Genomic DNA, 12555 nt, shown 5'->3' with positions numbered 1-12555 from the left:
CCTCAAACCGTGTTAAAGTATTATGCTTCTCTTGCAGTTCCTACTTAACCGTTTCTACTTGCTTTTTCATAAAAAAACATGTTTCGAATGTTTTGGTTTTAAAAAAGGGCCGTAAATGTTTCTTTAAGTGGGAAGAATAGGAAAGTTCTCGGAATAAATTAACATAGACTGTCACAATTTTTCTTCTTCGCCATAATCGACGGTTTCCAATTAAAATCTCTTCTTGTTGCAAAATTCCAAACATTTCACGGTTATAACTGGTTTGTTTCTGTTTGTGTTTAATTAATGAAGGGAATCTTAGGTGTCTGGGGGGCTTTCGTTTCGAAACAGATATTCCTTCCTAAAAACTTCCTCATGGTATTTTGCCATCTTATTTAACGTGGAATGAGCAAACGCACGGGTAATGCAAAATCTGATTTCTGTTCTCATTTCCTCATCAACATCATCTGGGGTATTTACTAAAATCTATTCAGTTACTAAAATTTTCCGCAATGGTATCCAGTTTTTGGTGAGGAAGATTGGTTGGTTGAATTGCAAACCTTTGTTGGTTAATTTGGTCAACATCTTCTATACTTTTTGTCACACCACTTCAGATGCTGGCGATTACTTTTTGGTACAACCATTTTGAGTACACTCCACAATGCTAGTGCTGCGGTTCGACGTGTTAATCACATGGTTTTACTAATGTGTTTTGTTAAGGCACAATAATGGCCAGGCACAACAAATTTACAGTCGAACAAGTCCCACTGGAACTCTACGGGTTCCGCCCGTTTTTACCGCATTCTTCTACCATGGACTAGCCAAAATATTGTCCCACTCATAATGTTGTTCCAGAAATTGAAAGGTTGAGAGGGGTGCAGTTCTTACGTTATTAAATGCAAACCCACGAGGTCGTCTTAGTTTGTATTTTAAATGGAAGCCTTTGGTGATAATAAACATCAGTAACCAAAGGACAATAGCCAGGCTTGTGAAGCGTTAATAGTTGAAAATGGAAGTCGTAATTATCACCAAATGATTTTCGGCTTTTTTTTTATAAATTTCGTCTTAGGCAAATATATCTTGAAAAACTTTATCCTAGTCAACGATTTTCTTGTTTAACAAGATCACCATACGAAAGCCGTGAATATCTATGGTATCCTTTGTGTGTTCCAACAATAGATAAAACTAGCTAACATAGCAGTCTCAATGTGATCCACAGAAACAATATAAATAATAAAATGTTTTATACCTTGCATTTTGCACCTTGCGCAGAAATTATTGTGCGATTATTATCACTTAAATTATCCTATCGTTATCGAACTTTTCGACGTTAAAGAAGACGATGATTTAAGTAGGTCTGATTGTTAGAAATACAGTTTAGTTTTCAATTTTTAAAAATTTTTTGTTAATGGCTTTGTTTGAAACATATATTATACGTCTTTGAATTGGCCGCCGGGTAAACTCAATGACTGTTGCCAAGACAAATATAAAAGAGGAATACAAATTGATTGTGAAGGACTGTTACAGATGGCCAATAATGTTTACATTACATTCAAAGTCAGAACTTTGTCCACCGTGACATAAAACCTTCGAACGTTCTAATTTCTAAGAACGAACCCATTAGGCTAATGATCGCAGCTTTCGGTTTGTGTAAGTCGACAACTAATAGGGGGACGTTTTCCATTAGATCTGGAAATAAAGAAATCAAAGGCTGGATGGTTTATTCATCAAAGTGAAAAATCCCACGAAACCCGCTAATTATTCGAAAAACCAACCAAAAACCAGTCTTAATAACACCTCCCATGATCCTCTTGGAAGCCAAGACGGAATAACTGATAAAAGTTGTGTAAAAGAAACAAAAGTATGACGTTCTGCAACCACAACCAAAAAGAAAAGAGAATGGCCGAATTTTTCTTTTGCTTTTTTTTCGTGTTATTTCCCTGCCATACTACATTTTCGTTTACATCATAGGCGTTCATGTCTAAACTATGATTTGAAAAATTTTGTAAACTAATAGTAAATGAGTGGAATGCAGCATTAATAGGTCAGAACACCAATTGTCAATGTCAGTAGAAATAGTCTTTCCACAGTTGTCTACTACTTTGGTCCTCTGAAGGCTGCAGCTGTTCTCTTTTTGTTGACAAGATTGTTGTTGCTTATTTGTGTAAATACCTTGTCTTCCAGCCTTGACAATGAATGTTGGAGTTAATTCTTCCATGATGGGAGAGACAAAAACCAAATGCAGAATTCCCACTAAAGAAGTATACAATGTCTTATTAAAAATAAGTGAAGATTTCTCGCCAGGTAGAAATTTGAAACGTGTTGGATTCTTCCAATACATTGAGTCCAGTAATGCTTTCTTTTCTTCTGGTTTCAACGCTTCGTATTCAGTACAGTTCCCATATATATCAGTGATGGAATGTTTAAGGGACTCAGGAGTTACTAATTGCATCAAATGGTGGATATCGAAGTATTCAAGTTCTTTTAAAAGGTTTAACATATGAAGTGGCAGAAAAACAGTCAATTTTTTCAAGTATCTAAAAAACGAGTTTAAGCGAGCGTGAAATGCAATCTCCATCATCGACAACACTCACCTCTTCCGATCCCACGACAACCAAAATTTTCACAGATGGCCTCATATGGAAATACGGGGCTAGATTTTCTGCCCTGATCTGCTTTCCACCGCAAGAAATGCAATCTCCATCATCGACAACACTCACCTCTTCCGATCCCACGACAACTAAAATTTTCACAGATGGCCTCATATGAAAATACGGGGCTGGCTTTTCTGCCCTGATCTGCTTTCCACCCGAACTAAAGCATTCGCTCTTTGGATCCCTACCTCGCCACACTACTATCTTTCAAGCTGAAGGACATGCAATTCTCGCCGACCTAAAAAAGGATTGTCTCAACAAACCCGCTCCCCTCTCAAAGGTACGAAATTTACCCCGACTCCAAATCCGCGCTAGCTGCATGTACTCCGACTGCGACCACTAAATCCTCCCAACCTTTCTCTTCTATAGTAAAAATGTGCCTGCGGCTCAAATATAAAACTTTTTTGGATCCCGAGCAACTCTGTCCACCCTGGCAACTAAATGGCAGACTCTATTGCTAAAAAAGCCTCCCAACTGGTCCTCTCATCACCCATCCTTGCCGATGACCAAATCATATGCAAAAGATGTGATTCTCAACTATGTCAACACTCTTTGGGGACATGAGTGAAAGTCCAAAAAAGCAGGAAAGTCAGCGCGAGTCTTTTTTCCCTCAGCGGTCAGTGCAAAATTCTCAACACCAATAGCCTTTCCTACCAGACTAATCAACTCCTTACTTGGCACTGTCAGTTAAACGCCTATCAATACCGCTTCAAGTATGTTTCCTCGCCAATTTACTCTTGTTTTTCCGATGATGAAACCGTAGAACATTTTATACTCAGATGCCCCAATTTTTCCTTACATCGTGAGCCTCTAATCCGTAGTGTCCTCCATCTAAAGTTTACTTGGCCCCCTAAACTCTATTTCTTCTATCCCACCCCACGGTATTGTCACGATTTCTCCTTTGTTTCATTTTTAGAGGAAGGGTAAATATCACCTACTAGAGCAAAGGCAAAAATTTCCCACCTCCGAAAATGAAACAAAGGAGAAATCGCGACAACACCGCGCTGTGGGATAGAAGGGTGGAAATGGGCAAAAATGACAAATCTCATTTTCAATTTGAAATTCATTATATTAAATGAAAGTAAAAAAAAATGAAAAAGACAAATGTTCACTTTTTAGCGTTTTTATAGGGTTATTTTTTCCCTATTTAGAGAGCGGCAAAGTAGCCACTTTTTAATACGCTTCTACAGCGTGTTTCCAAACTTTTACATCCATTTGTAGATACCCTCCCCCTAGTTATAAAAATCTGAAAAAATTCAGGAAGTAGCCAACCATTATGGCTACTTTCAAAAAAAATTTCAATACTCTCCGTGAAAAACCTGATTTTTGGGAACGCGGCGAAAATCGGCTTTTTACATAAGCTTCTCTCGCGCGTTTCCAAACTTCTGGTAGGTACTGTAAAAATCTGAAAACAATTCAGGAAGTAGCCAACCACTATAGCTACTTCCAAAAAAATTTTTAATACCCTCCGTCAAAAACCCGATTTTTGGGAACGCGGCGAAAATCTGCTTTTTACATAAGCTTCTCTCGCGCGTTTCCAAACTTTTGGTAGGTACTGTACAATACATTCAGCAACACAACATTTAAAGATTGTAGATCATTTGACAGTTTTAATTTATCAACAAATAATCTAATTTCATTCCTTACCAAAGGGATGTTTAACGTAACGTAATAAGTTGGCCATCCACAGCAAAACGATCACCTCTGCCAACTTTTTGTCACTGTTTTGACGATCGCAATCGTTCAATTGCGCGATCACGACCGCGGTCACTTTTTCGTTATCATGACCGTGTTTGCGATCTAAACTAAAAATCGCGCCTGGGATTGGGATATCAGGGGGGCCAGAAATCGTGCGATCAAATTTGCGATTGACGCCATCTTTAGATTCTAAAATTAGTATAAACCTAGAAGCGGGGGGCCCCAAAAAGCAACTTAAATAATAAAAAAAAAAGCAACTGAGTGTTAAAAATGTGGGGTCAAAACGGCTCTCTGCGCCCCTTATGACTGAGGAAGTGACATTGTGTGTCGCGTCATCCCCATACATTTCTCTTATAGCTATTTTTTGTGATATAGTTTAAATATAAAGTATGGTTGATGAAGAAACGAGAACTGTATGTGGAATATTATATGTTAGTTAACAAAAAGTATATAAAGTACAAAATCCAAATTGAAAAATCGTAGTTGGAATCGTTGTCCTGTACATCGTACGATTTCCCCCACAAATATCCTTTGACACAAAGCTGGACAAGTAGTAAATAGTATAAAATTAAATAAATATTCATAGCGTTGCAACAAAAAAAGGAAATCAAACAAAGGCGAATATTGTGTCCGACCTAAAGCCTGCTGACCATCATAGTGGAAAAGGCGACAGTCAATAGATCAAATATTTACGACGTATTTTTTAAACAGAGAATAGCCATGCGATAGGGCGTTTTAAATACATTCTTTGTTAGACAGCAACTTGACACGAATTATTAAAAAAAAACACCGCAGCACTATGTATAAAACCATCAACGATAAAAAAAAATCTGTAGAGTTTAGGTTAGATATCCTGCAGGTCCAGGTTGGTTGATTACTCATTATCCTCTTTCTCCTCCGCATTAATTTGTGTTCGAGTCAATGACATCGGGATAGGTCGAGGCAGTTCCTCCACCCAGTCGTCCTCAGGCTGCAGGAGGGGCATAGATCCCGATCCTTTTCCTTTGGACGGCGATCCCGCTTCACTTTCGTAGTCGTCCGTGTGTTGGTAAACGAGGTTGTTGCTGGCTTTGAGGGAATTTGTAGAAAATTCACCTTCAGGTGAAAGGTTCGAGTGGAAAGAGGTCGCCTTCGCCTCCGTTTCCTTCCACGCCCTCAAATCCATCTGGAGAATGAGTCCTCCACGACACGAAACTCGGGGATTTCTATTCAATTACAAAATAAGCAAGTGGGTCCCGTCTGTTATTATTATTTCAAAGAAGAAAGAAAGAAAAGAAAAACAATAAAAATTCTAATGGTTGTTCTTTACGTGTCAGAATCTGGTTGGAGCATGACCCAAGGTTGAACCGTTTCCGCATCGTCCAAATTGTCGCAAATGATACGGGCCAAACTGGAGCGGCGCAGTTCTCTCAATTGGCTCTCGGTGAAAGCGTTGGGCACGTCCCCGTTCTCGTACCAAAATCGATCTCCTGTTTTCCGATGCAAAACAGAAGAATTTGAGTTGAGTTGCATGCTACTCGGCGGTTGTTAACTTTGAAATCGGTCCATACCGAGACGGAGATTGGAAAACTGCTGGGCTATTATGCAGGCGAATACGGGGCCAACCATGCCGCCAATAACAGGTTTCTCGGCCATAGCGCCAGGAAAGAGGTCGATATCTTCGAGGTTCTTGTAGGCGATGCGAAGTCGGCCGACAGTGTCGTCATCCATGATGGAAAGAAGTTGGCCCCAGTTGTGAATCGGAGTCAAACCGCAGGCTTCACGCCAAACGACGTACGGCGGGATGCCGTGGTCGCGTGCTCGTTGGATGTTGAGTGCCATTAAATCCATCCCGAACGGCTTTTCTATATACAAAAGAAATTATCGCACCGTCAATATTTTATTATTCTTTTTTTCTAAATCTCTGAGAAGAGGATATGGCGTTTTATCTTACTGCTAGTCTGGAACAGATGGTTGGTCAACTCGTCGACAATGTACTCGTCCCGCCTCATTGCCGGTTGAGAGCACATGCCCAGCAAAATGCGGTCAACGGCGCCAATGTTATGGATGGGCGTCGGATCCATCAATTCCTTCCGCAGTAGCGTTCCTTCAATTTTTTGCATTAATACCGGGTTATAAATTAAATCATTATTATTTTTAAATGACTTACTGTACGGCAGTAGCTGGTGGAAACGGTTGCATCGGTTCAGGTTTTTCGGGATGAGGGAATGACCGAAGCGGAAAGCGGCCGTCCCGAACGAATTGGCGGCCATCGGATTGATGCTGATGTTGTAGCCGTAAAAGAATCCACGACGTTTGAGCCTCAGATCGAAAACTTCAATGACTCGCTCGCCTAATATAATCAAATTGAAATTTTCCAATCAAATTATTCCCTCTCAATGTAATTATTTCGTGTGAGCTTATACCGAGAACGATCGGAAGAAACTCGTTGTAAGAGATGTGCTGCATCTGGGCTCCGACAATCTTGCGAGCCTCTATATTATTTAAAGAATAAAATGAGGTTAACATTTTCGTGAATTTAAAAAAAAAATCAACATTTGTCGGTTTCCACATACCGTGAAAGAGACGCTCGTCGTTCCAGTGGGGATTCAACTCGGCCAGTTTCCTGACCAGTCGATTGTGTTCGCGCATCCAGGCCGTGTGCATGGAAGACAAACCTGCGCAATTAAATGGTGACGGACTTTTAACCACTAGCGGTTTTGTTGGCTATTTTGTTTCGTTGCTGTGGTTTATTTAACTCTTGGTAAAAAATAGACCATCTGTCGACCACACAAATCACTTGTCTAAATCATCATGCAAATTACCTGGTTGTTCGTTGGTCCGGCTGTCGCCTCCCTTGAAACAATGCATGTTGGGCGAGTGGGAGCGGCATTCGTCGTTTAAAGGCTTTTCCAGAACGGGCAGCAAAGCCTTGCGGAACATCATGTCACGGCACTTCAACATTCCTGTTAATTTGATTGATGTTTTAATTTAGAGTCAATTTGCAAGAATTTAAAAAAAAAGAGACATTGTTGTTATATACCTCTGCTGTAAAGGCGAAGGGAACTGAGGTACTTGTCGGTGCTTCCGTAAACGTTGGAAGCGTCGAGGTACGAAGTGATTTGGTTAATTTGTTCACGGGGGCCCAAGAGGCAGCCCTCCGACGGCGACGGACTGGAGCGGACGAAATTCAAACAAGTCACGTTGTACTTGCTGTAGAAGGCGTCGTCGGATGACACCTCAATCGGCATACAATCCGGATGCTATTAGAAATAGTCAAGTTATACAATTCGTCCTCCAAATGACCAAAAACCAAATGATATGAAAACTATCGTACCCGGTTTTCTTTATCGGCTTGACCCTGTCCGTCCTTCTGGCAACACTCGGGGATGCTGCCGTTGAATCCTCTGGTCTGCGAAGAAGCTGAAATATTTTAAAAATAAAATGAATATCAAATGAATGGGAAGGTTTTAATTTAAAATTGAAATTTTTACATGTGAGGTCGTGATCGAGGAATTGTCCCCACTGCATGACCATGGTGGTGAACTGGCTGGTGGTGATGTTGCGGTGACGGTGGACTAGAGCGCTGACGGTGCGGGCAGTCGGCAGAGCTCCGCCTTGGACGGACCGGCGGAAGGCTTCGACTCCGTCGCCGTATTCGGCCGGCAGGAAGCGCTGGAACGGGCGGAAAGAAGCGCCCCACTCTGGGTGCTCGGCGTTGTTGCACGTCCCGTCGCCCGTCCGGTACAGGGCGCTAAAGGGCGGGCACACGATGGTCTCGGCCCTCAGCGGGCACTCGGCGTAGAAATCCGTGTTGCGCAAAGAGATCCGCCCTTCTTCGCCGAAACGGTTCCGTTGACTGATTGTAAATCTGTCCCAAAGAAAATGCCATCAAAAATATTTTCAAAAAGAAATTTGTTTGAGGTTGTGTATACTTTTCACGGAGCAAAGCGTAAGCCTTGATGGTAGCGAAACCGTAGCGGGCATATTCTTTCGTGATCGAGTCTTGATAGTTGAAAGCGGCAACACCGGCAGCCGGATCATCCTTCTTAATGATGTGCCCTGTTTTATATAATTCCACGAATTTCATTTTAATGATCAAATCAAAGTGTTAGATTATCCTGATTGAACCTTCTTTGTAGAGTCGGGGTTCCAGGTCGTTGATCAGGTAATCGGAGGCGTTGAGTCCGGCGCCGAATATGTGTTCAATCAGCTGGATCTGTTCGGGACTGAGGTCGTTGGGATCGCGCTCGCTTTTCTGGTGTTCGCGGATGAGGGTGAGCATAGCAGTTAGCGGTGGTTGTTGTTGTTGTTGCTGCAACAAAGTTGCGGCAGCGAGTCGTTGGGCAGGCGGGGGGTCCAGTTCCTGGTGATTGGAAGCGTCGGCCAGCGTCCAGCAGCAGCCGAAAAATGGCCACAAGCCGGCGAGACCAACCACCAGACATAGCCAGGTCGACATCGGGAGACAAGGGAGAAAGTACGACGTCGTCCTGCTATTAATAAAAATAAGAAAAAACAATGTCCATCATCGATATTTCATTCTATATCTACAATCAATTATATCGATGGCTGTGCGGTGCTATGCCCGGTAACAAGAATTTACGGCCGACAAGGGGGGAGAATTAGAGCGGCCAATTGAGGCCAACGTGCACTATATACAATTTGATTTTGTCCTTGGTCTGTGAAACGAAGAAAGAAGAAGAAGAAGAAGAGACAATAGAGACCGTAAATTGACAAGTCTTTGAACTGTGAAGTAGGACGCACGGAAATCGCGCAGGGCTATAGCTTCTTCGTGATTGCAAAGAGCACAAAAGATATAACCCGAAATGAAACCAAATTATGTTTCACAGTTCCTATGGATATATAGGTAATCGAGAGAAAAAAAAGAAATCTCTGGATCTTTGATCCTTAAGTGTATATTTACACACACCCATTTCAAATGACGCGGCAAAACCCAGTCGAGCGTACGCGGTAGATATATAAATAAGTACGTCTATAAATTAGCGATCTGTACGGGTGGTGTGTGTGTGTGTGTCCTATACAAGCAGGATGTGGGTTAATTTGACACACTAACAAGACTATAATACAGTATGATTGTGACTAAAATATGACGATATCTCTTCTCTCGGCCGGCAGAGATAAACCAAACAGGAAAAGGCAGCGCAAAAGACCGCGCATCTTCGCGGCAGGGTACATCAAGTCAACAAACCTAACCTACTTTCTCTCTAATTCTACATGCCATCCCAAACTCTCCTTATATCTATTTTTTTTCTTATTTTTCCCCCCAGAATTCGCCACGGTTGTTCATCACGCCGGAAAGAAATTGGTGATGTGTCTCGCGTTCTGTCCGATTATTGACTGCCAATGACTATTAAGTGGTCCAGCCAAACAACTTGTCAATGCCAAGGCCAGAAATTAGAACTTATTAGAACCGGTTCTACCGTATAATCAAACCGAAAGGCAACTTTATATCTGATTCTAAAAATAAAACTATTTACAATTTCCTTTTTTAACAGAAGAAGAGGAATCGAGGGTGGAAATGGGAGCACATTGCGCAACTTATTTTTCTTACCGACAATTTCTCAAACCCCCTTCCGCCGGAGGGATTCAAGCATAATTATCGTATATGACCGTATGTACAAGTGCATTATAAAGAATCAAAATTCCAATAAGATGAAGAGAAATCAAAATCAATCTTTATTACCTTTGGGAAGACGCGGCTATTTTTTGCGACATTTCTCGGCGTTAACTGACTGAATGGCCGCCACGGAGCCGAACAAAATTTTGGCCGTTACCTGTGTCGATCGAATGATTAACATAATAAGTAAAATATAATTGAATTGAAAGAATTTTTTTTCTTGGTGGTAAAATTATACCTGTACGCGACCGACGTCCGGATAACCGGAGGATGAGCAGCACGAGTGATTGTAGCTGGTGAACTGCTGCTGCTTGGACTGCTGCTGGTAGTTGTTGTTGGCGCTTCCGTTGTTGTTATTATTGTTGGCGGCGCTGCTACTGCCAGTTCCAAACTGAGAGGCACCTAGTCCGCGTTCGCCGCTCATATTTCCCTCTTGTCGCTTCCGTCTCTTCGGGGGTGGAAAAAGAGAAAAAAAAGGGGGTGGGTGGGTGGGAGGGGGTAGGAGATTGGAAAACGGTTTTTCGTCACACCTTCTTCCACCAGGCTGGAGGAAAAGAAAATAATATGGAAGAAGCTGAGGTGGGCAAAAAGTAGGAGGACCAAAAAAGAAAACGAGAGAGAGTCAGGGTGGTTGGGGGGAGGAAAAAAAAGAAAGAAAAAGCAAATTGGGTAGGAGGGGGGTAGAGAGAAAGGTATGATACCAAGGAGAGAGAGAGAGAGAGAGTCACGAAACGACGTCAGCGGCGCCCGGCGTCGAAATAGCCACTAATAGGAGTCGAATGAGCTCGATCTTCTTCTTCTTCTCTCTCGGCAGCAGTTGTATAGCAGTGCGACGACAGCCCAGTGTAGTTGGAGTCTAGATGACGACGTTGTATTTTCTCTTCTTCCAGGTGTTCTAATAACCTCCTTTTTCTTTTCTTTTCTTCTCGGCTTGTATTGAACACACGACGATGATACGATTGAAAAATGATACTCTTTTCCTGGTTGTTGGTTTCTCTCTTCTGAATTTCTATTTTTTCTTTTCTTTTCTTTCCCCCGCGAGTGTTGAGGAAGATGACGATGAGGATCAAAGTGCAGCTCGGGACGGAGATGAGCTACTGGCTGGACGAAACTGGCACGGCTGACTGGTAGCTCGACACTAGTGATCACGAGCTTTTTAGCAGCAAAACAACGAGAGAGAAAGAGAGAAGCTGCTTGCTTGTTGTGTGTGTGCCGCGGCCAGTGATGTGTGTCTGTGTGCGCTGGATCCGTCCAGCTGCCTCCCCCTTCTGTTTTTCTCCTTCTCCTTCATTTCACAGGGAATTTGATAAAGGAATAACTCTTTTTTTGTCTTCTTTTAGAAGAGAGAGAGAGAGGCGAGCAGTGTGTGTGCTATAAGATAAGGGTTAAAGGGAGTGTCCATCTGGGCTGGCCCAGGTCTAGAGTGTGTGTGTGTGTGTGCTGCTGGCCCTTATTCAGGACGACCTGACCCACCACCACCACCATTCAATCTCTTCTATATTTCCCATCTCTCTCTCTCTCTCTACATAACAGGTTCCTCCCTCCCAACCTGTCCCCTAGGCTTGTTTTATGCACAACGTGCCATCTACGGGACCGGACAGGTTATCACAGCTCATCATCATCAGTACACACACAGAGACGGACCCGTAGGACCCGTATCGGGATCGTCAGTACCCTATAGAAAATGAGACACGTACGCACGCACACACACACCTGACGAAAAAAAAGGGCTCCCCCCAAAAAAGGATATCAAAACCGCATTGATAGCGATTGAATTATTAATTGAATTGAATTTGAGGTTTTTTATTTTATTTTATTTTTTCATTTTCTCATGGGATGATCCAATCGGAAACGGATGATGAGAGGGGAAAAACCTGAGGACAAGAAAGAAAAGAAATAATAAGAAAAGATAAGAAAATAAAAGACCAGGTGCTTTTTTCTTGTTGTTGCTGACGTTGAACGCGTTGAGAATGGGGGCAAGATTGGGCGTGGTTTGGGGTAGATGTGGGCGGAGTTGACCCACGATGCTCATGGACGCTTTTGGTCAACCTTGACCGCTCGTATATACAGTCAGTGCTCTGTGTGTGTGTGTAACACACACAGAGAGAGAGAGAGAACAATTAAGGAGGGAGACTGGCTCCCGCTTTATCCAACACGCAGACTCACGACACGCGCATACTGACAACAAAATCATTTGATTTCTATTTTTCTTTTTGAGCAAAAATAAGGAAAAAAAAATGGCCTGAAAATACGAAAACAGTTTTTTTTTTTTGTTGGGTGTCTAGCGTATAATATTCTCGCGGGGTCGTGGTGGCAACGGCTCCTCCTCAGCACGCAAGGAAGCGGGCCGGCGCCCCCTACCTACCAACAGAGAGTTGGGAGCGCACGTCTCTAGAGAGGTGCATACGTCTATTTTACACATAGCAGCAGGAGCAGCCTGATTCAACGTCCATAAAAGGGCAGTTGAAAGGCCAAGAGGACTGAGTCAGTCGGTCACCGACCAACAAGAAACCCACAGAGAACTGGGTCACGACAAGCTCGAAAAAAAACCTCGTCTTTATTATTTTCTTTCTTTTCTTTCTCTTTAAAACTCTCGGCTACGTGCGT

The 12555-nt window shown here is 42.5% G+C and overlaps 2 protein-coding genes across 3 annotated transcripts in view; one reads left to right on the top strand and one right to left on the bottom strand.

Moving 5' to 3' along the window:
- LOC124312357 (collagen alpha-1(I) chain-like) overlaps positions 1 to 12555 on the top strand; it is a 1404094-nt gene that overhangs the window by 268965 nt on the left and 1122574 nt on the right. The window lies entirely within an intron of this gene.
- Positions 4725 to 11173, bottom strand: LOC124312297 (peroxidase-like). Of its 2 annotated transcripts, none has more exons than XM_046776768.1 (15): positions 10187 to 11173; positions 10015 to 10105; positions 8442 to 8803; positions 8246 to 8372; positions 7805 to 8181; positions 7648 to 7733; positions 7354 to 7573; positions 7136 to 7276; positions 6887 to 6988; positions 6737 to 6805; positions 6481 to 6663; positions 6265 to 6417; positions 5882 to 6175; positions 5641 to 5800; positions 4725 to 5536 (listed from the first exon to the last, which is right to left on the bottom strand). In XM_046776768.1, exons 2-15 carry the CDS (start codon positions 10044 to 10046, stop codon positions 5206 to 5208), a joined length of 2637 nt encoding a protein of 878 aa, XP_046632724.1. In that variant the 5' UTR covers positions 10047 to 10105; positions 10187 to 11173; the 3' UTR covers positions 4725 to 5205. The 2 variants fall into 2 exon arrangements, with proteins under 2 accessions (XP_046632724.1, XP_046632725.1); XM_046776769.1 differs by having other exon boundaries at positions 8442 to 8800.

This window comes from Daphnia pulicaria, chromosome 8 (genome assembly GCF_021234035.1).
Source record: "Daphnia pulicaria isolate SC F1-1A chromosome 8, SC_F0-13Bv2, whole genome shotgun sequence".
Classification (NCBI taxonomy): Eukaryota; Metazoa; Arthropoda; class Branchiopoda; order Diplostraca; family Daphniidae; genus Daphnia; species Daphnia pulicaria.
This window is presented reverse-complemented; position numbering and strand designations above follow the sequence as displayed.

Coding starts and splice junctions, on each gene's coding strand:
- LOC124312297 (XM_046776768.1), bottom strand. CDS start 10,046: ATGTCGCAAAAAATAGCCGCGTCTTCCCAAAG. Junction 8,804..10,014: donor ATAGCCGCGTCTTCCCAAAG/GTAATAAAGATT, acceptor TTTTATTAATAG/CAGGACGACGTCGTACTTTC. Junction 6,806..6,886: donor CGACGAGCGTCTCTTTCACG/GTATGTGGAAAC, acceptor TAAATAATATAG/AGGCTCGCAAGATTGTCGGA.